A 23410-nucleotide genomic window follows, 5' to 3' on the forward strand; every position below is an offset into this window, starting at 1 on the left:
GGTTCCGGCGGAAGGGGCCGGGCGCGGCGCTGGCTGGCGGAGTTTCCGCGCCTTCGCCTGGGTGGCGGGGCGGCCGGCTGCGCTCGGCGAGCTGCGCCCGCCCGTGCCCCGCTCCGCCTCGGGCCATGCTGCTGCCGTCCGACGTGGCCCGGCTGGTGCTGGGTGAGTGAGCCGGGAGGGACGGAGGGATGCACGGGTAAGGCGCGGACTACCGGCCGCGCCGGGAGGGCTCTGCCGGGCATTGTCAGCCGCCCGAGGCGCGGCGGGACGCAGCCGGCTTCGCCCTTGGTCCTCGGCAGCGCCTCTTGGTCACCCCAGGCTGGGATTGTCACTGCCGGGGTTCATACCGTGCGGTCCCTGCGCTGGCCCCGCCGCTCTCCGGCCCGGCCTCTGCCGGGGAGCGAACGCAGCTGGCTCCTGAGGGATTCGGGTGCTGAGGGACCAGGCCGCTCCCCGGCCGTGCCTTGGGCTCGGCTTCTTCACGGCTCCAAGGAAACGTGGTGGTCTCCGGTGCCCACCTGCGGACTGAGAACTGCTGAGCAGGGCTTAAACAGCTCCTGGTTACAGGAGGAGTCCGAGGGTGACCTAAAATCCCAGGGAAGGCTTCGTTAAGGGTCAGATGGTTTTTCTTTCCGGCCCTGTTTTGCTTACCTTTGAGGGTGCACTAAAAGTTCAGGCGTGATCAGAGTCTGTGGAAAGCAAAGCATAAGTGTGCTCAGGACACTGGCAGCAGACAGTGACTTTTTAAAATTACTTAATGCTTTGGATTATTTAGATCCTGCCAAAGGTGAGAGCAAATCGATGGTAAGCAAAAATGTGACCCACATATTTCAGTCCCACACATAGTAAGTACCTTTTGGCACAGGTTGCCAAGATTTCCTGGCAGCTTGCCCTGTGAGATTCAGTTTTCAGTTGTTCACAGTTTTTTTTTAATTCAAAGCCATTAAAGTTGAATCTCTTCTTCAGTATTATCCCAGCACAATTTATTTTTAAATACTACCTGAAATGTTGCTTCCTACTGTCTTGAGTAAAAAGGCTAGTAGGAGATGCAGGTTATTTATTACTGTGAAGTAACAGGATTTTTAGAAGTTCTGTGGACTGTAAAAGAAGATTTGAATTCATACAAGTGAGCTCTCTCATTGCACTCTTCCAAACAAGATTGATGAAATTACAAGTTTCCAGGTAGAATGCTTTTCTTATGTGCTTATCTGAGACTTGCAGACGTAGTACACAACCTTGGCAACATTCTGTGTGCTGAGAATGATCTATCCTGTCTTGTGTCTGTTGTGGCATGGAGCATGCATCATGTCTGGGAAACCTCTGAGCAACCTAAGGTTGTAGAGCAGGATATTCCTTGTAACCATTTCTGTTCTCTAATAGAGATTCCTCTTCTGTGAGGCGTCTCTGAATTTCAGTGGGTAAACAGACTTCCCAGTGCATCTCTTCCATCTTTCTCCCCCAAGCTCCCCCCAAAATCTTTCTGGTGCTGTGAAGGTTGATGAATATTTGTTAAAGAAACAAAGCTTAAATGATAAGCTGAGCTCACGAACAGGAAAATGCATAGGAACATTTATCTTTTCCTATTTGATAGAGTGAATGTGTACTATGGGTCAGACATTTCTTAAGATAGCACAAAATATTGAATAATTTTCATATGTTCAAAACATACATTCCCTTTTGTGCCTTTAATTTAATTTTGGCAACCTTTGGGACCACATACTCTTAAGTCATTATACAGTGTGTGCACAAGCACTTTGGGCCAGCTGCACAGGCATTTTCAGCCTTTGGAATGCGTTATTACCAGGAAATTGGTGTGTGTAAAACGTGCCCGTACGCAAGCATTCAGTCATCCCTTGTGATACTCTAGTAGCAGGTTCAAGTAAGAAAAATTGCAACTTTTTGTGTTGGTGTTCAGGTAAGTTTGATTGTAAGAGCAGTCATACCAGCACAGATCAGAGCTCCCCTGAGCCTCATACCCCATCTTCCAGCCTGGACAACAGTGAGGTATCATCTTGTTTTTGAGAAATACACATTCAGCCATTTGTGGCTTGAGATTTTTCTATAAAAATGTAATTGAAAAATTATATAAGATATTCCTTATCCATTCCACTAATGTTTTCTGTCAGATAGGCCTGCTCATACATTGTGATTAAATTCACAGTGGTTATTCCTAGGCTGTGTTTAACTTTCAAGTTTGCCTACTTGTTGAAGACTTGAGCAAGGCTTGCATGTTGGAAACACTATTTGTTTTCTTCAGCTGTATTCAGATCTGGTGAAAGATATTTGTTTTCTTTTAAACTTAAAGGGTGCATTTTTCTTCATGAACTGAGGTAGACCATTTTGGGGGTCCATTGAAATAGATAATGTATATATCCTGCATTGTTTAACTAGGCACATGTTTTATCTTACCCTTAAAATTTTCCATGCTAAGCTCTGCTAAGAGCAAGAAAGAAGAAACCTTTTCTTTGTGGTTCTTTGTTCTAAAATCCTTCATTAGGATTGGTCCATTTCTATCTTTTAGTGTTTAAGGTGTTTGAAGATTAAAGCAGGGTAAAAAGTTTAATTAAAGTAGAGTATATTTGATGAGGAATGGAATTTTGGAAAACTTTGTCAGTACATTTTCTGTGATGATAATTACTGAGTCTTAGAGTGTAGAGAGCACAATTTGCATCTAGTACATCTATCCTAAATGAAAATTACTGTAAGTGAGGTGGGGAAAAACCTTTTTCTTTACTCATTTTTGTACAATGCCTGTATTTTTAATAAATCTTATCCATTGTTGCAGCAGCTGTACAGGTTTTGCCTATTTTCAAACAGTACAATGTATGGAGAATTACTCTTACATAGCAATGCATTTTATTAACAAAATATTGTAGATTTCTGGTGGAGTATCAAGTAGAGTGGTTCAGCCCATATGAGGGTTTGTTTGTCAGCCTTCTGAGCCAAGAACTTTTATTATCCTGTGTGTACTAAAGATAAACCAAAATTTGTTCATATTGCCTCACTTTCAATCTTGAATACTTTGTAAATACAGTGTAATTCCAATCTATATTTTTTGCTCTTCTGGGTTTTAACTGTTAAATTTCTGGTAGGAACTTACGTATTTTCAAATAACATAACTTTACTTTTCTTACATATAAATTTTTATCTGATTATTCCAACACTGTATCCAGCTTTGATACCTATTGAGCAGAAGTATGAATGAAATGGCAGCTTTTTCTATCTGATTTGTTGCAGGCTATTTGCAACAAGAAAATCTTCAAGCTACCTGCCACCAATTTATTCTGGAAAGTTCAGATTTGAAAGAATATGCAGAGCACTGTACAGAAGATGGTTTTATTCCAGCCTGCTTGCTGGTGAGTTTGTATTTGCAAAGCAGAAAGTTACATTGTCTTGCATCCATGGAAAACAATATTGGGGATTTTGCAGTGTACAATTAATTCTCAAATGTTGCTTAAACTTTTTGATATTTGATTTGTTTAGTGTTTTTCATCCTATGATATTAGCAGTTATTTGGTTTCTAATATTTAAGCTTACTAAGAAACATGTGTGAAATTTGCAAATTTGTTTCAGCATATTATGCTTAGTCTGCATTACAACTTTGAGGTTGATTTATGGAAGGGTGTTCTTACAAGAGTTTTACTGATTTTAGGGCTGCTTTTGTAATTTACTGAAGATCACTTTCCTATTCTAGACATGGCAGCCAATAATGTTCAATTTCAGGTATATTGTAAATATTTAGGTAAGGCACCTCAGATTTGTCTGAGTCTGCCAAACTTTATTGGCAAAAACTGTGTTCGGCCTCCTCTCTGTTCAGTATCATATCCATTGTTCTGAGTGAAAGGCAGAATTTTGGGTGTGCATAAATAGTGTGCAGCCACATCTGTAGATACATGTGTAGAGCTGCAGCATAATTAGATAGTTTGCATTTTAAACAAATATACAAAATGGAATTTTTACTATACTGTGCAAATTACAGGGTTTAGGTATTGCTGTGTATCAAACTTTTAGTGTTTATATGCGTGTCCTGTTCATGTTTTCTGTTTCATTCTTCTAGTATGTTAGTTAATTTCATGGTCTAGGACTTTGTCCACAGTATTCAAAATTCGTGGAAGTTCTTTTTCTGAGATCCAAGGTGCACTTTCTTGATGCACCTTTTCAAAACAAACTATTGAATTTATTTCATTTACAAGTGTTCAGTCATCTGTACTTTGGTGTTAGGGAGTTGAGAACCAAGCTGTGGCCATCAAAAATTAGAAAACATAAATGTAGATAGGTTATCCAGATTAATAAAGCGTTTTTATAATCATCCTTTTCTCAGTAGAAATGTTTATTATTCACATAAAAGTGATATCATAGTATCTAAGACAGAATTCTTACTGCAGCTCAAATACTTGCAGTAAAGGGCTGTATTTGTCATGTCTTGTAGAGTTCCCACTAGTAAACAAGAGAAGAAGTTACAGACAGGATAGTGGTAACTTTAAAATTTTAATTATCTTTGTGTAACCTAAAATTACAGGACAAGTAAACATGATAAGAAGGTTAATTCTGTGTGACTGTTAAAAATTTTGCTTCAGACAGAGGTTCCTTCACGTTTGCATCTTAGTGCATGTTGTTTTCCAGCATGATACGTACTCATTAGTCTGTTACTGCTCATCAGTAGCAGACTAATGAGCATCATGCTGTTTGTCATCAACTTTTCATGGGTTTATTCCATAATGAAAAAAGGTGAGTGAAGGTCAGACAGCTCTAACTACCAGTGTTATGCCTTGAGATAGAGTACTTCACATTTTGGGTACATAAGAGGATTTTAATCCATTGATTGTTCTCTCCCAAGTACAGTCTGTGGTACTGAGGGTCAGCATGGTGTAGACTGCTAAAGAACTCGTTAAGTATGATGTGCTACAGTAGATGAAGCAGAAGATTTTAGTGAAAATTCTAAGCTCAGTTGCTTTTTTTTCCAGTCGCTGTGTGGAAAAAACTTGACAACTATTCTTAATGAATACGTAGCCATGAAAACAAAAGGTAAGCCTTCAGAATGAGGTGTTGTTTTATTTTTATTTATCTCACGTGACCTCCTTGAGGAAGAGGTGTATGGTCTTAGAGTAATCCCCCATTTAGGCTACGATTTGAAGGTTACCAAATCACACAGCCAACAGCCATGACATCTAGTGAGCAAAAGTAATTGATTCTGTTAGTTTGCATATGCCAGCATATATTTTCACTTCAGTTGTGAGCATTTTTATATCTCAAAAGCATAGAGATACAATAAAATGTGAAAAATGTATGGGTTTATGGTTGTGAAATTATACTGCTTATTGTTTATACTATCAGTAGGAGGGGGAGGTGCTTATCTTTCTTGTGACCAACAACAGAATGAGAGAAAAATGAAATTCTGTGTCATTTCATGAGAAAAGTGAAATGAAGTTCAAATTGGATCTTAGGAAAGGGTTCTTCACTGAGAGGATGGTCAGTCACTGGAACAGGCTACCCAAGGAAGTGGTCATGGCACTGAGCCCTGTCAGAGTTCAAGGAGAATCTGGACAATGCTTTTAGTCACATGGTTTAGAGTTAGGTAGTGAGGAGCAGGGAGTTGGGCTCAGTCATCCTTATGGATCCCTTGCAAGCTAAGGTATTCTATGATTCCATTAAATAATCAGGAGGAGTCCTATGGTATGAAATATTTCTTATCTTGTTTTTAAGACTAACTAAAATAGTTTCAGAACTACCTAATATTTTGTATGAATACTGTAGGCAGAGCTAAGGCATTTGCTGGTTTTTAAATTAGTTATCAAGCCTCTGAATGTTTCCAAATCTTACAGGTTTTTGATATCTGTTATATTATCATATTTTAATGGTGCTTGGTGTTAAAAATTATACATGGAACATTTCTGAACATTTTTTTCCTTTCACACTAGCTTTGACAGAAATGGTAACTAAAACACAGATGTACTTCCTTCAAAATGCTTTGTACTTGGCATCTTGAAAAACTTAGTAAATTGAACTGTTTACTTATCTTTTCCATCACACTTCTAATGTTCTGTGCTTCAGAAAGACCAAATGTTTTTACCTGTTTTGAGTAATATCATAAAATAAACTATTACTTTTAAAGGCCTGTCTGTCAGGTTATGATTTTTCAAAGGCACAAAAGTGACTTGGGAATATGAATTCCATTTCCAGAAGTGGGTTGGGGGGGTTAGCATGGGTTAGGTTAGCATGTGTTTGCTGAGGAGTCAACACCATGTGCAAATTCCACCAAGAATTATAGTCATTAATTCAGTTTCAACAAGGCTTCTAAAGCAGAACTGTATCCATATCAATCTGAATTCTTTAAATTAGGAGTTAGGACTCTCTAACTAATAGAATATTAAGAAGGCAGCTAGGCATCTAAAGTTAGATGATGTCTGAAACACTCCATAATAATTATTTTGTTTGTGATTTTACTTTTCTCTCAGCATATATCGGTTTTGGGCATCAGTTTGTTTTTATGGTTCATTTCAGAAACAACAAATGAAGTTCCAGCAATGATGTCATCTCTGTGGAAAAAATTAGACTATACACTTTCTCAGATCAGGTAATGTAGTGTTGAAATCAAGAAAGTAATATTTCACTCTAAGAGTGAGTCCCTGTGTTGACCAACTTCCCTTATCATTGTATGGGAGTGGTTTAACTCTCTGTTTCCTTTGAGAGACAGTGAAAAAGATGAGTATGTTAGAGTTGATAGTTGAGCAGACATTTCAAGATTTTAAGGAGGGGCTAGCAAATAAGGAGGGCATTAGTGTGAGCACGTGATCTTCCTGTAATAAAACAATATACTATGACTCATTTAGAATCTGATATCTTCGTGGTTACTTGGTCAAAAATGAAACAGTAAGCTTCACTTGAAGGATCTGTGACAATTGTTGGAAGGAATAAAAAGAGCAATCAATGGATTTTTCTGAAGGAATTTGTGGTTAGGATCAGAGTGACATTAATCACATGACAGGTAGTGTCACATTGTGTATGTAGCTGAGTGCTTCCATTATGCTCCATTCATTTCTGTCACTTGCTTTATTTTTTAGGAGCATGCAGAATTCAGATTTCAGATTTTCTTCTAACCAGAGGAGTAAGTAACTGAGTCAATTCCATGGGATCAGTTGGTTTTATGTTAAAATGGGATCAGTAGGTTTTATGTTAAAATTACCTGTTTTGGCAAAAAATAGGGGCCTGCAGCTATCAGTAATGCATGTCTGTTGTCTTCATTGGGGTCTGTGAAATACTGTAATGATCAGGAAAGGAAAATAAGAAAAGCTGAGCTTTTTGCAAAGGGCATAAATTCTCTATTATAGCATTTTCTCTGCTGAAAAAAAACTTTTTTGGAAGTTTACATGATTAAAAGGTTTAAAAACTGCTGTTTCACTCCTGAAACTGCTGACTTAATTTGTGGTACATAGATGAACTGAAATCGTAGCTGGTCTGAGTATAATGCAGTTGGATTTCTGTAGAAGAGGAACATAGAAACATTGCAACCTTGTAGCATTTGTTATATATACAAACGTATATCCAACCAAAATACAAAAACAAGCTTGTTGTATCTAAAGTTGTTTCTTTCATTACAAAAGCTGAAAATGAGCTATCAACAAAGAAAACTTGGTTTACTTTAAAATAAGTTTTTCTCTGTAGTATTTTTACTGTATAAGAAAAGAGTGTGAGATACAGATAGTGATTGTTCCCAGATTTGAGATTCACTGGATTGGGTGATGTTCCATTGTTTAAATTTTTTTAAACAGATTTTGTGTGAATATCAGCAATTTTTAAAAACTCCTTTATCTTATGTTTTCATCTTGTCTTTATTTCCAGTACGTACAAGAAGTGGAATTGTAGAAATGAAAAGACAGAGAATGCTTCAGCAGTCAGCTCCTGCAAACTCAGGACTGTTGTCAGTAGCCCATCAGTCAGGGCAGCAGAATTCCTCTTCTTCTGTTGTACCTCCTCAAGTAATTCACAGGCCAGCAATAAATCAAAGCATGCCACAGACAAGACTGAGTACACTGTTTGTGAACCAGTCACAAGCTCAAGAAAACAAGATCAACAGTAAGTTGCAAAAATTTTTAAACCTTATTTTCCTGTGAAAAATCTGTGGCTATCAATGGAAGTTTTCTAAAATCAGGGCTAATCATCTTCCACCAACAAGTTCCAGAAAATTCATGCTTTGTTCCCCAGCTCTCCAGACTGGTTCAGGTGATTAAAAGAAAGTAAGTGCCCAAAAGAGAGATGGCTCTTGCATACTTGCTTGCCAATGTGAGTTCAGAAATCAGAAGTGCATTAATTTGTGGTTAGTCTGTTCTGTGCTCTCATCCTCACCCAAAAAACTTGTTTCATCAGATAGGGATGATCCACGTTAAGTGAATGTCTATTTCAGGATATGTTTAAAAGGACTGGTCCTCATTTCCATGATAATACCAAATTCTTTTGTGTGACTTTCCAGGAATTGATTAGAACATAGTAAGCAACATGTAGATCTTGTAGTGCTTTAACAGTGTCACTGGAAAAGGTGTTGGCATCATGACTTCTATTTTTGTTTGTTTTTTCCCTCTATAAAGCAGGAGGTCTCATACACATTCAGGTTCCAGCATCACAAGAACGAAAGCTTCATTCAAACTTGCTTTCTCCAGGAAGGCGAAAAAGGTAAACAGGGATGTCTGTTTGGTTTTGGGTTGGTTTTTTTTGTTTAATTGTTTAGAAATTAGACAGTGTTCTAACCTTTAGTGTAAGTTTTCTTCAGTGGTGGAGTGTTTCAAATGTATGATCTGCTGGGGGGGGGGGGGGGCAGTGTTTGTTGTTTCACAGAGGAAAGGGAAGTCAAAGAGCTTAACAGTAGGCTGATAGGAGGCTTCTTTGTGTACACTCTGTCTTTACTCCACTACTAGACTTAGGCAAATAATCTTGGAGCTGAGACTTGGTGTTTCTTCCAAAATGTCCTTTTCAATTATGAAAATTCTTAATATTGATAAAAATGTGCATTTAACTTCATAAAACTATTGAGTTGAGTAAATTTTGTCAGAAAAGTATTAATATTTGCACTAGAAGTTGTGTGAAAAACTTCTTTTGTACTAGTTTTGCGTTTTTTATTCTCTGATTCAGATGTCCATTTTTCCCCAAGTCTTTCCTAATCTATCTTGATTTTTTTTAAATGTAATTTTAGTGCCCCTGCCAATAGATGTTTTCAGAAGAGCCTACACTGTCTCCTATAAAAACATTACTTTTCCTATTTATCAACTAAATTCTTACAGAATTTAAGATTTGTTTTCTTCTTTGAAAATAAGTGCTCCTTGAGAAGTCTTTGTTTTCGGTGGTAATGCCCAAATCTGATTGTGAGTTGCAGTTAATTAGGATCCATTAACTGGTACCACCAGTTAGAGTAACATGTAGTAGAGGGGCAGTAAATGCTGAATAGTGGGCATGGAATTCAGTTTGCCATTGAGCTGTTTACCTACAATCTCTAAATTTATAACTTCTGTAAAGGCAGACACAATAGATGCATTAGAGATAGTAAAACAGGTACCAGCTTTTACTGCATTTTCAATATGTATTTAATTTTCTAGTGATTAAGATCTTTTGTTTGCTAAAAGGAAAGAGAAGCACTTGATTTACTCACCATTAGGTCTACTGTTTGCAATTTTCTCATAAACTGTGTCATAAATTTCCTGGAATGTTTCAGTGAATCTCAGAAGAGGAAAAATATTGCAACATCTGGACCTCTTTCAGCAGCTAGAAGTTCTCAAGAATCTGAAGAAGCAGTAGTAGAAAAAGAAAGTGAGCCCCTAGAAGAATTAATTGATGGTAACTTCCCAGTGAGTATATGCCTACAGAAGGTATTTACACTTAAGAAACAAAGTCAAACTCAAGAGAACTAATCTTTAACATGTTGTTCTTCATGTTTTTTACAGAAATTACCTTTAAAAGACAAATCTATTGGTTTGTATTTGAACTAGTTCTTATGTGTACTAAATTCCTAAAGTTGACATGGCTACGTAGAGTTTTGTTTTTCTTGGTTTATTTGCTTTGCTAAGATACCTGTTGGCTGTATAGAATACAGAATACAGTAGTTCTTCAGAGAATGGAAACCAGAAGGCACATTAAGCCTTGCTGTCCTTCAGGAGAGTAGATGCACAGGAATGTTTTGGGTTGATTTTCATAACAATGGAATGCAGTCACAGGTGACTCTCTGTTATAAAAGTCTTCTCTCTTTGAATTGATTTTTAAATTATTTTTTACTGGTTAGTCAGAAATTCATGCTCCTTTTCTTGTGATGTTAAAAATAAAAACCTGACCACTTCAAAACTTTTTTCCAGCAACTGGTTATTGAAAATGCCAGAGAAAAGATCCTGAGCAGCAAATCTCTTCAGGAGAAGCTCGCTGAAAACATTAACAAAATCCTGGGGAGGTAATAAAAGGAACCTCTAAACTTAATATGTATTCTTATTTAAATTATTTTTGACTTTTGAACTAATGATGTACATGTTGCAGTGATGGCAGTGTTGCTCAGGCCCCTAAACAGACAGACAGTGGTCCCACAGAACAGGAGACTTCGATTGATGAAATCCTTGGACTTCAGGTAGGTGTAGATTGCCCTGATCACATTGTTTTTAGGCCCAGGCATGTAAGAATGATAGATCTATGGTGAACCTCTGACATCTGAGGATATTCTCTCCTCTTCCTATCCTTTCTTTTCTTGTTTCTGTTTCCCAGCACAGCTGAGCCTCCCTGAAGCTCCGCTCTGTGCAGGGGCAGCTCCGCAGCTCCCCTTGCAGAGGTGTGAACTCTGACCTTGTGTGGTGCAGGGCAGGTTCAGGGAGCTGAGCTGGCAGGACCCTGGTGTTCTGCAGGAGCTTGTTTTGTGCCAGTTTAGCATTCTGAATTCATTCCCAGTGCCTGTCCAAGGCAGCATAAGCATGCAGCAGGGTCGAAGCCAAGAGAGTGGGATTGATTCTGTCAGTAATTAGCTGGTAAGCCTACACTCGGACTGGATTTAAGAGCTGCCTGCCTCTCACTCAATCTTTCATATCAGTAATTGGCTACCAGCTTCTGACTGGGGATCTAATCAATAGCCTCAGAGAAGAAAAAGAATTTAAAATAAATTCCTTGCTGTCTCCAAATACATTTAATCTGATCTGATTTTGTGATTTACTCCAAGATAAGCATGGATCATTTAGTATAGCAAGAGAAATTATTTTTTGAGCCTAAACAATGATACTTTTTCTTCAAATTTTGTATTTTCTTGCTTTTGGAGGAAATGCGTGTTCTGCTTCTACAAACTAAACATAATTATAGTGTTCTCCCTTCATTTTTCTGTAAGTCTCAAGCTGGCAATCAGAGAATTAAAAAGGACTTCTAATGAGGGAAATTTCACAGCCTTCATGAGAAAGACAGGAGAGTAGAGGCAGTTCCCTGTTGATGAAGTAGAGGTGTCTGGTTTATAAATGCTATTCTTCTGTTGCTTGGTGATTTTAGGTCAGTTGTCAAAATAGAGCTACAAAGCTGTATTCCACTCTTCTGAGCAGAAATAAAGCAGCTTCTTGGTTTGGTTGGAGTTGCTGAGACAAAAGCAAGGGTATAACATGGAATACCCACCCTTAAAGGTGGAGATATATATCAAAAAAGGTGGAGATATATATCAAAGGTTGGAGAGTGCTTAGAGGGTCTCCAGAAAGGCAGGAGAACTTTGTATTTAATCGTTTGAGTATGTACCAGATACTCATTTTATTCCTGGGCTGCCACAGAACAAGAATCAGGAACCTTAGAGCACTGTCCCATGTAGCTGTGCTTTCCAAAATGCCTTCCACAAAGAAGTAGCTGGAGGCTGTAATATAGAACGTGTAATTGGCATATGAAATAAAACTTCCATTTACTTAGTGTTGGCTTCCAGATATATAATATATTCAAACCTAAGAAATTAGGATTAATTTGGGGATTTTTTTTAACCAGTGGTTTGCTTGTAGAGGTTCACAGCATCCATACCACATGCATAAGCTTCCAGTGTAGCCTGAGATTTAGTCCTTCTTTTTGGTTAGTGGTGGCCATTATGTGGAGAATACTCCAGTACACACATGGTGGGGGTGATGTCTGGCAGACACATTTGGGTTTTGGAGAACCGTATTTCTTCAACTTCAATCACTAAGATTTTTTAAATCTGTGGCAGAAATGTTCCCAGCATTATTCTTTTTGTTTCTGTGCTGAGCAGAAGTAATAGAACTAAAAACAACCTGAAAAGAAAACGCTTCTTGTCTATTTTTAACAGTTCTGTATCTCGTGTCTTTTCTCAGGGTGAAATTCATATGTCAGAAGAGGCTATCCAGGACATTCTGGAGCAGACAGAATCAGATCCAGATTTCCAGGCTCTGTTTGACTGCTTTGATTATGGTAGGCTACATTGTACTCACTTGTACTGTTACTGTAAAGCATCCTGAATGATGAGCTTTCCCAAGCATTGCTTGACAGAGCAAAGGAATTCAGCAGGCCTCTTGCAAGAGAAATGACATTGGTATGCCTTAATAGAGAATTAGATTCTTTGATACATTTATACACAGCTATAAAGTTGTGTGTAAGTACAGCATTTTTCTGTGGCTGATATTCTGGGTTTGTGCTGGCTCAGTGATTATTTTATTGCTGTTTTTTTAGACACTCTAGCTCTGAAGGATGATAGTTTATACTTGTTTGCTGTTGTAAAATTTTCAGGGGTATCCTCACATGAATCATAAGGAGATCTTTACACTGTGGTTCATTTAAAAGGTAGTGATGACATGCATGTAGAAAATTACATATTTAACCATTTTTCATGCTTTATTTTGAAAATAGGAAAGAGCAAGGTAAACAAGAACTTACCTGGTGGTATTTCTGGTCGGAATGGAGTAGAGAATGAAATCCTGGTGGCTGAGGATAGCCTGGAAACATTTGGAAGTTCTTTAGGAACAGAAGAAACTAACAGATGTATGGTTTTGTTTTTTGGTTTTTTTTCCTCTAAGATTTCTCTGTTAACTTTTCATTATGAAAATATTTTCAGACAATTTGTACATTTCAGAATTTTATTTTTTCACTGGTAATATCCATGTGGACTTTTACATTGTGTGAACATACAGATACACCTGGCATGTTACAACGTTTCAATCTATTAAATTTAACAGTAATCCCATCAGTGTACTTTAAAATTGTACTTGATAAGCTCCTTAGTGCAAGCAGGTTGTCAATAAATGGATACTTTGCAGTGTCCATTGGGAAACACATAAAGAGAATATTTTACATCTAACCATATTAATCTTCTATCTCTATTCTGTAATGTATCTGCTAATTCATACACAAAAAGAGTCTTACTCTGGACAAAGGGGATGTTACTTTGTCTCCACCATTCTTGACAATAGTTCATGAGTAGCAGGTATTTAGTGAAAGTATATGAGCAATAGAGCCAAGAGGTTTTTATCATGAGATGGTTTTTGTGCTTCTGGAAATCTGATGTAGTGACCTGAGATATTTACATGTTATGTGTGTACTTACTACTAATGTACAAACTGATTTTCCAGATTATCTAGTTTATGTATGTTTTTATATATATTCGACTCAGCTTGAATGTAAGGATGAGTAACATTATTCCCACTTAGTTTCATGGGAAATAGTTTTCCATTGAACTGATAGTTATTTCTAAAATGCTCTAAAAGGATCATCTGCTCTAATAATTATGGAACTGCTTTATTCTGTCTTTTACAGGTGATAATTCTAGAGAACCACTATCTTGTAAAGGCTTTCAGTTGGGAGAAGCATCATGTGCCTTGAAGACCAGCATTAATGATGATGATATGGCTAAGAAAAATCCAACCAGTGAACAGCTGCATGGAAACTGTAGACCAAGGAAGCAGACTGAAGAACTTACAGCCATTACCCCTGAACATATTAGAGAGCATGAAATTGCTTTTGACTCGGTGTCTGATTTGACTGAACCTAACAAGAGATCAAGTTCTGACAGCAAATGTAATGAACAGTGTGCAGACACTTACATTACAAAAGAGCCATCTACATTAGTATCTGAAAGTGAGAGTGCTATGGAAATTGAAAAAAGCCCACCAAGTGATTGTTCTCAAAGTAGTCCTAATTTAGAATATGTTCATTCTGGTACTCCACAGATTCCTTTGATTTCAGTGGCAGAGGATACTATAGCTGGTGAAAACAAAACTGATTCAGGAAGTAAATGTCTATTATCACCAGATACATCACTGTCTGAAAAAAGACTTCCTGGAAGCCCTTCTGATGGGGGCCCTGGCCACAGTGCACTGCTGAGAAAAAACAACTCCTCCATTTCTAGCCCACTGGCAGATGTAGGAAAAGAACAGACTGTAACCAGTGATCCAGCTGCCTTGCCTGGTGTTTCAGAGGAGAACTCCAGCCACCCCTCTAACCATCAGGACCAGAGCACACAGGCAGACTGTGCTGCGGGATCTGTGGTGGACATCACAGGTCTTGACAAAACAGAGTTGCAGCTTGAAGTTGTTGATACATCTAACAAAACTTACTCAAATGATCAGCATACACTTGATAAGCCTTGTAAGAAAGATTTTAACCTCCCTTCAGAACTGCCAAACACAGAGGGAACACAAGGGGAGATGCAAGAACCTTCATCTTCTACAAAAGTAGACGCTGATAATTTATATTTCTCATCTGGTAATAATGCATGTACAGACATTTCTGTAGTATCCACTGAAAACAATCTTACTACCTCTGAAATATGCCACTCTCCTCTCCCTGAAACTGCATCCTCAGCAGAGGAGTCAGGTACTGAGGCGAAAAGTGTAAGCAATGTATCTTCTAGTAGTCAACCAATGGATGTTGATCCTTCTAATATAATGTCCCTCAAGATTATCATCAGTGATGATCCCTTTATTGCATCAGACACGGAGTTAAACAATGCTGTTTCCAGCATCACAGGAGAAAATTTGCCTACTATAATATTGTCATCTCCAGCCAAATCCCCAGCCAAAACCCCAGGCCTGCCCAAATGTCTGACTACAGAAGACACAGAAAAAAATGTGGATTCAGCTCTGGCAGAGCAGAATCTTCTCGTGCTTAGACCCAAGGATCCTGTGGTCACCTCGGTTAACACTCAGAATGAAGACTGTGCTGGTTTTTCAGTTGCAAGTTCAACTCATCTTTCCAACGAAGGGGGATTTATACAGTTGATGCCAGCCACGAGCACAGCTTTTGGGAATTCAAGCAACCTTTACATAGCCACGTGTATGACTGATCCAGCAGCCTTGGGAGCAGCTGTAACACCATCAAATGTAGTTGTATTGCCTGGCAGTTCTATGCCACTGGCCTCCCAAGCTCCAGCTGTACAGCAGTTGCGGACTCCTCCCAGATCCAGCAATACATTTCCAGCAAACCAGACTGTCTCCCCAAACTTCCCACAGGGTAATCTCATTAGTAGGAAAGTACTGAAAATCTGGTGTTTGTTATTTTTGTTTTTCCACTAAGTAAACATTAAAAGTAAAACAATTTTTAAATTGCTTTGTTTGCCACTTGCAACTATCCAGGAGTTACTTTTTTTTTTAGTATATTAGTTGCTAGTAGAACTGAAATAAAACTATGAGAAGTCATTGATCAGGCTGCTTTGAATAAAAAAAAAAAGCCTCATATTTCAGAAGCTGAACTGATATAATTTTAGCAGCATTAGATGTAGTAAACATATTTTGGTTTACATTGGAAAGGATTCCATTACTTTGGCTAAATAAAACAGGTTTTTATTTTAATAAGATTCCTGTTATAAGTGCAATGCTCTATGTCCATATTTTGTGTAGATAACTGGGTAGATGTATCTAGTCCTTCTCAAGTCACTTTCTTGGTTTTGTTTCATATTTCAAAACCTAGTCTGCATTGGAAGTATATTTAAGTAAATATGAAAATGTAAGATTATTTCTTTCCATGATTTAAAGTCTATACAAGCATTTTTATTACTACAGCAATAAAAATCTTGAGTGCTTTTTGATATTAAAAAAAACAGCTATAAACCAGCTGTAATCACATTTAGATTTCTTTCAAAAACTATGAACTTTTTTGCAGTTACCTTTGAATTTCTGTGTGTAGTCATTTAATTGAGGACAGAGACCAGTACATGCAAGGTCTTAGGGTGACAGCCTTTTCTGCCATTTGATTTCTTTATGCAACTCTTACCTTCAATGCTTTTGTCATAGAGAGAGGAACAGTTTCCTTTCACTTTTGAAAATATTCTTCCACTTTTCAGTTAATGTGCCAGGATAGTTTCCATATTTTATAATTCCCATATATCTGGCAGCTAAATATGATATTTTATGTTACTTTTGCTGTTTTTTATAAATCACTTTTAAATTAAAGTTTAAATGTTAAGATAGGTTTATCATACTTTATTTTGAGCTACCTCTTACAAAGGAAAACAGACTTTAACTAAAGAATTCCTTGTAAACTAAAACTAAAACTGGTGCTTACCCTGTTTTCTAGTAGTGAACTATAGCAAAGGACAGTGACGTTTTTCTGAAAATCCAGAGCTTTTCTTGCCACAGGTTTTGACCACGTATAATTTTAAGAAGTTTTTCTTTTCACTGAAGTATTTTTAGTTTCTGTACAATCTTAACACTTTGGTATTTTTTAGGTTCTGCCATTATAATTGCATCTCCAGTGCAGCCAGTTTTGCAAGGAATGGTGGGAATGATACCTCTCTCTGTAGTAGGACAGAATGGAAATACATTCTCAGCACCTGCCTGCCAGGTAGCACATGACAAATAAAGATTTTCAAGATTAAAGCTGCAGTGATAAGAAGTGCTTTGGTAAATTGTAATAGAATATTTTGATTCTTTCAAGGTTCTTCACATGCCTGTGGCTAATCCAGTGTGCAATGGAAGTGTCCCAAAGCTTCCCATCCCTCCCAAATCACAGAAGATTCCTGGAGCAAGAAACAGGAATACTACAGGTGCCTGCCTTGCATTCTTGAGAGGGGCAGAAGAAAAGCAGAGTGTTCTAAGGACAAGTCAGTTCTAAGTAAAAAAAGTTATTTATAAATATCTCTGCTATTCCTGGCAGCTGCTGGGCTGTCCTGAGAGAGGTCTGTACCTGCAGTTAGTGACTCTTGTTTGGTCAGTTTGCAGAGAACTTCAGCATATGACATAATTCCAGTTTTTGCATCAAGCTTATTTCCAAAATGTAATGTTTCAAGGCTCTCAGGCAGTTTTAAAAGTTTACTTTTCTTTATGTTTCTGGTTATTTTTCATCTTGTTGGTTTTAAGTAGTTTACTGCTGCCACTGGAACCGAGCCACATAGTAATGAAGATATTAGAAGAGTCAGCAGTTCTAAAAATTTATTAAGGAAAAATATTAATTAGAAGTGTTGGCTGTTGCTAGAAAAAATGCACTCTACTATCTGTTTCCCTTTTGCCCTTTCAGGCATATGCTTCTGTATATTCTTTTCATTGAGACCTTGCTTCTTTAAATGGTTAATTGTAACAAGACTGGAGTTATGTTCCTATCTCAGTGTTGGAAAGGGGTAATGAAAAATAATTGAAAATAGAAACATTGAGTTATAAGGACAACTTGTGCTTTAGCCTATCTGCCTTTTTAAAAAATAGTTGGCTTGCACATAAAAATGAAAACAGAATGAAATTTCAAATTAAGATAAAATCTAGGATTGTATAGTTGCTTGCAGTCTGGTTTGCTGATGGATAGCTGAGAGTTCCCTGAGTTAATTTCCTGCTATCTGGAAATCCCCACTGTGCATTTTAAAGTTCAGGATAGTTTGTTTTGTCTTGCCAGGGCTATGCATTATCTAAGTGTAGGCAGCAAGCTTCTTCTTTGTTCTTAGTTGGGGACCTTTGCTAGTCTACTAATCATTAAAGTTTAAAGTTACAAAATACTGTGGAGTTTGTTGTTGGGTTTTTCTTTGTTGGTTCTCTGTCAGGTGAAATATCATTGTACTAAAACTGTGAAATTATTTACCTATCATTCATTAATACTTCATCTCTTGTTCCAGGAAAACTGGTACCAAATGTAGCTGAGCCTTTGAACCATGCAAATCCTCGAACACAGAGGTCAGTAGTGCTAAGTATTGAAACTTGCTTTCTTTTTCCTGTTGTGAATTTCTTCATCCAGTATTGGTGAAGAGAGGAACTATTTTTAGTAGTGGCATAAGCAGTACCCCCTTTCCTGCTGCCTGTCTGCTAGGAGTATTGATACAGATGTGTGCTGGGACTGGTGCAGCCTGTGCTGGAATTGTCTTGTCACTGTTCCTGTGCTTTGTACAGCTTTGTCTTCATTGTCTCCTGTCTCAAATGTCAAATAAAAATTGTTTGAGCAGAGTCTAAGCTAGGAGAATTGCCTGTTACATTTACTGTGAGATTTAAATGACTAAAACCTTTGTTTTTTCTTTTCACAAGTGGTACTCATGGTTTTGTAGTGTAGTCTCATTCTCTTTGACTTCCAGTAGAGATCCAGTAGAGTGTATAAGATTGGGTTCTGCATCTGTATTTCAGCTGTGTAGATTAGAACTCTGCTTGCTCATTTAAAAATGAGAACTGAATGCAAGGTGAGGACAACAGCATGCTAACTTTATGTCAATGAGCATAACTTAATTCCTTGGGGTAGGCACTAGTTTTCTGTTGGGCAAATGAGAGAAGGAAGCAAGGCTGCAGTAGTAACTCTCCTCACCATTAATGGACTTGAAAGAAAAGGATGTTGGAATGAGCAGAAGAGTGTAGGAGCAGGTCAGAAGTTCAATTTAAATATAAGAGGTGAAATGATCTTTTATTGGAAAACTAGCTCATACTTTAAAAAAACTACCTATTTAGAGCTCACTTAAAATGGTGGAAAAGTGGAGATAAAACAGGACCATTAAAGTCAACTTATTAAAAAATTCCAACCATACATCAAGTTATACCATATACATGCATGCAAAGAGTACTGATTTTTTAAAAAAACACAGAAGCAAGATCTTGGATAATACCACTTCAATAATTCAGCTTTCTGTTATCTTTAATTGATCTTTAGGTGTATGTTTTGCATAGCAAAGAGAGCAAAATCTTCCCTGCAAAGAGGTGTAATTTCTTATTTCCACTTTCTGTCCTCTGTCTCATCTCAAATTTCATGGAAATAAAACAAGCTGCTACTACTCAGACCTTTTCTGCCATTTCAAAGGTACCAAGTTAGCATCCCAAAAATTTGACTTTTCCTCTTAGAAATCATAGAGATTTATGTGCATGGAGAGAGCCTTACAGGCATAGATGAGTGATGCCAGAGCTTCTCTTGGAAATGCAGCATAAGCCAGGCAGAGGGCACAGACAGAACAGTGGCATGAGCTGACAGAGCAGAAGCATTTTTCTTTCCACAGTGCAGTGGTGGCTTTTTCACATGATGGGGCTGATTGTCAGGTGGAGACCACACCCCAGGCAGTTTGGATGTTTTTGTCCAGATGCCCACCAGAAGCTTTTTGTCCTGCTCAGTGTCCCACCATGCACAGCAAGTGCATAGGGAAGAGTACAAGGCACACATTGTGATTACATTGTCCAATATATTCTGGCAGCCTCTTAGGAATTTCAGCTCCAAGGATCGCAGAGCCATAAGTAGTATTCTGGGAGGGACTGTCCTGTCATGAATGCACTCAGTTTCTTTTTGAAGTCAAGTAAACTACCAATATCCCAAGGTAAAAAAGTTCCCAGGTTTAGTTACATGCAGTGTTCAGACCTCCTTGTTGTATTTTGAACCTAACACCAGTGTTATTTCATGCCCTTAGTTTTTCTACTGGAAGAAAAGCAGCAGATAGTGTCATTTTTGTGAGCTTTCTTCAGAGCTCTGTTTCATTTCCCCTCAGTGATCTCTCTTCCCAGGCTGAAAAGCCCCAGCCTACCTAATTGTTCAGTGTGCATACTCTGTTTGGTACCTTTTTGCCAAGAAGGCCTTCTCTGAGCTTTCTGCTGTTGTCATTCCTTAGTCTTGGTCTTTATGTGTTGATAAAATACTTGTATTCTGGCTGGAGAGAGCTTTTTAGAGGGATGGGTGGGGACTTCCAGCCAGCTGAAATTAACTTGCCTGGTAAGAATAAACACATCAGTGAAATGTTTTCATCTCGTTTTCAGGGCTGGAAATTACGACAAGCTTACCAGTGCAGAGGCAGGAAGGAAAGTGGAAGAGAACTTACCTGTTGCACCAGCAGAGAGCACAAGCTCAAATTCAAGACAGAGTGAGAGTCACAGGAGAGTGCTTTGCTTTGATAACGTCCTACCCACTCCAGGAGGAAGCACCCAAATTCAGCCTCCTAAGAGCTCATCCCAGAAAGAAAGAAACGAAAGCCCTTTATTTGCTGTTGACTCTGCATGCTCCTCTGCTAAGGCACAGGTACCAAAGAGAGACAAAGACAAAACATTGCCCAGAATTCTGTGTAGGCCAGAAGTTGGTAGCAACAGAGGCGCATCTGCAAAGGAGCCACAGCCCGAGCGGAAGGTGGCAGCTGCAGGGCTTTCATTAGATCCCTTCCACAAGACGACAGCAAACAAAGAAAATGAGCTACGAAGGGACACTGATGAAAAGCAGAAGAGCCAGGACACTGCCAAACTCTCAAATGGCCAACAGAGCGTTGCCTTATGGAATGAGAAGACAGTTGCTTCAGTCCAAGAGCTGAACAAAAAGCAGGGGTCGCTGGCAGCTGGGGCTGGCAGCTGCAAGTCATCCGTGTCTGTTTCTTTGTCCTCGAAGGAGCCCAAGCGAGAAGCAGCGAAAGCTTCCGGCCAAGGCCTGGGCCTGTCCAGCCCCTTTGGCAAGCAGTGCGTGGAGATGCTGCAGGACATCCAGTGGCAGAGCCCCGCTGCAAAGACCGCTGAGAACGGAGAGCTGCCGGTGCCCCGCACGCCGTCCGGAGTGGGGGACAGGCACACGGAGGACACCACGGACAGCGTCCGCACGCCCACCTGCCGGCGCTTCCCGGAGGAGAGCGGCACGCCGCGCATCATGGTGCCCCCCGCCACGCCCGACCTGCCCGCCTGCAGCCCCGCCAGCGAGACGGGCAGCGAGAACAGCGTCAGCATGGCCGCGCACACCCTCATGATCCTGTCGCGCGCCGCCATCGCCAGGACTAGCGCTGCCACCCCCCTCAAGGACAACACCCAGCAGTTCAGGGCTCTCAGGAGCACCGTCAAGAAAAGGAAACCCGAGGACTTAAATGAGGGGGAGAGAAATTCCCGTTCTGCAAATAGGAAAGAGCTTCAGAGCTCTCCAACGCCATGCAAAAAGAAGAAAATCAAGGCAAGTACAAACATCTACTTCTTCTAATTAAATTCTAAATATATATATAAGGTATCTTCATGTGTACTGTTTGTAATGGAAGGGTTCAGAGATGCTAGTGCAAATCCCTGGCATCCTATTTAGATTTTTTCAGTTTTTCCAACTTTGCCTCTTGAGCATACTCTGAACTAAGCTTTAAGATTGGTGTAGTGTTCAGATACATACAAGTAACTCCTACTAACTCTCTAAATAGGCACCAATGACAATTACATTATTTCTCCAAAAACATGAACGAGTTTCTAAATTCCAAATTTTTAGGTGGAATGTAGGAATTAAGCCAAAGTCAAAGTAGGCCTTATTAGAATTCAGGCTGCTTTGCATCCTTGTTTAGTACCATTAGTGATACTCCCAGTCTCTTTAGTGTGCAGCACTGTGCCTTTGACTTGAGGATTTAAAGGCAAATAGCCAAGGTGTGAGACACAAAAAGACACATGTTATTTACATGTCTTTGCATGTAAATAACAAAAAGGAGTATAACTTTGTAATTCCCATACTTAGCTTTAGCATGTTACTGAAACACTGAGCCTGGAAAATGCTCCATTCCACAGAGGGGGGCACATGTGAATGGCACATGGCAGTGTCTGAGTTCTGGGGCACATTTGTGCAGGAACAGATAAAAGATGGATGGATGGATGGATGGATGGATGGATGGATGGATGGATGGATGGATGGATGGATGGATGGATGGATGGATGGATGGATGAGAAAAGAATGCTTGCAGACTCTTCAGTTCCCCTAGATTCGTTGTATTTAACACAGTTGTTACTTTCCTCTCCTACAGAAAAAGAAGCTCCCAAATTCTTTTCCAGCAGGAATGGATGTGGACAAGTTCTTGTTGTCTTTGCATTACGATGAATGAATAAAAAGAAGTTGAAGTGAGCCATCTGAAGCTCAGTGGAGCAGTGCTGAGGTTTTGCATGGGAAGAGAAGTTAACTAACTCTAAAGAGCAAGTTGCACTTTCAGTGCACTGAAGTTTCACTTTATAGCAAAGTCATGCTGATTCTGAAGCAGGTTGCAAAGTGTAAATATCATTGAGTTGGTATATGTTTATTTTTGAAAAAGCACTTGCATAATTATAGAGCCATTTAACTTGCAAAACTGTAAATTTGTGTAAATGAAATGTAAGAAAGATTGTACATTTCCTGTTAGACCACGTTGTCTGTGTTCTGCTGCTTTCTCTACTTACCCCTCTGAAGCACTCAGCCAGTCTGTGAAAAGGTGGTGTTTGTCTCTCACCACTCTAAGATGGGGCAGCTACCTTGGCCACTTCTCATTGTTTTGTTGATTCTGAAAAGGACTTAAATATTCAGCTCCAACTGGCTTGTGCTCACACTCTGTCATTTCATCACTGTCAAGCCCATGTTGTAAGGCTTTGAACAAAATAATAATAGCTGAACATAAGGCCAGTAAAACCTCAAAATGCATTTCTCATCTGGTGGAGCTTTTCCCAGCTGTCATTCAGAAAAGAACTTTAATTTGGACAGGCCTTCTCTGTTTACAGTATTTGCTGCTGAATGTCATTCAAATGCAAAAGCTCTTTTTAAGCAACATATTTTTTGTGTGGGGTCATGCCTCAGTATGAATACTTCAACTGAAGCTACAGCTAAACAAGAATTACAGTGTGTTCTAATGCAAAAGTCAATTCCCTCACCTTTCATTTGTACTGCTGAGAAATTATATTATCTAACTCTTAAATTTTTAGCCAGGCATGGAAGGATTTGCATCTGATTTCTCTGTTTAACATAGAGGTTGTCATAGCTATTACACAAACTCTCCAAAAGGGGTGCAGGAGGAGCTCAGCCTACATTTTGCTGAATGAGCACACCTTGCTCCAAAACTACAGAATTTTCTTTACTGGTATTTCTTCTTGTTCTCAAATTGTTGACATCTTTAAAAAAAAAAAATTTGCACGTTTTCTTGTCAGAGATCTGTACAGCAACAGGGCAATGTTTCAGATACAATACAAGGATTCCTAAGGAACCAAGATTATGCAGTAGATGTTTATATTAAACCCATCCAGTAACTAAATACTGCATAGCATTTACAGCTTGAATAAATATTTTTGTTTTAATAAAAAGTTGTGTGTCTTGC

The 23410-nt window shown here is 38.9% G+C and overlaps 1 protein-coding gene across 2 annotated transcripts; it reads left to right on the forward strand.

Annotated features, from left to right (window-relative positions):
- The first annotated feature begins 2 nt into the window (after positions 1-2).
- On the forward strand, positions 3-23396 carry NPAT (nuclear protein, coactivator of histone transcription). 2 transcript variants are annotated; one of them, XM_054627772.2, is made up of 18 exons: positions 3-162; positions 3238-3356; positions 4965-5025; positions 6502-6574; positions 7062-7105; positions 7840-8073; positions 8583-8667; positions 9701-9833; positions 10335-10426; positions 10510-10597; positions 12306-12402; positions 12838-12969; positions 13741-15435; positions 16649-16764; positions 16858-16966; positions 18020-18077; positions 20118-21279; positions 22100-23396. In XM_054627772.2, exons 1-18 carry the CDS (start codon positions 126-128, stop codon positions 22175-22177), a joined length of 4413 nt encoding a protein of 1470 aa, XP_054483747.2. In that variant the 5' UTR covers positions 3-125; the 3' UTR covers positions 22178-23396. The 2 variants fall into 2 exon arrangements, with proteins under 2 accessions (XP_054483747.2, XP_077030040.1); XM_077173925.1 differs by having other exon boundaries at positions 8586-8667.
- The last annotated feature ends 14 nt before the right edge of the window (positions 23397-23410 follow it).

This window comes from Agelaius phoeniceus, chromosome 2 (genome assembly GCF_051311805.1).
Source record: "Agelaius phoeniceus isolate bAgePho1 chromosome 2, bAgePho1.hap1, whole genome shotgun sequence".
Lineage (NCBI taxonomy): Eukaryota > Metazoa > Chordata > Aves > Passeriformes > Icteridae > Agelaius > Agelaius phoeniceus.

Coding starts and splice junctions, on each gene's coding strand:
- NPAT (XM_054627772.2), top strand. CDS start 126: ATGCTGCTGCCGTCCGACGTGGCCCGGCTGGTGCTGG. Junction 7,106..7,839: donor ATTTTCTTCTAACCAGAGGA/GTAAGTAACTGA, acceptor CTTTATTTCCAG/TACGTACAAGAAGTGGAATT. Junction 15,436..16,648: donor CTCCCCAAACTTCCCACAGG/GTAATCTCATTA, acceptor GGTATTTTTTAG/GTTCTGCCATTATAATTGCA.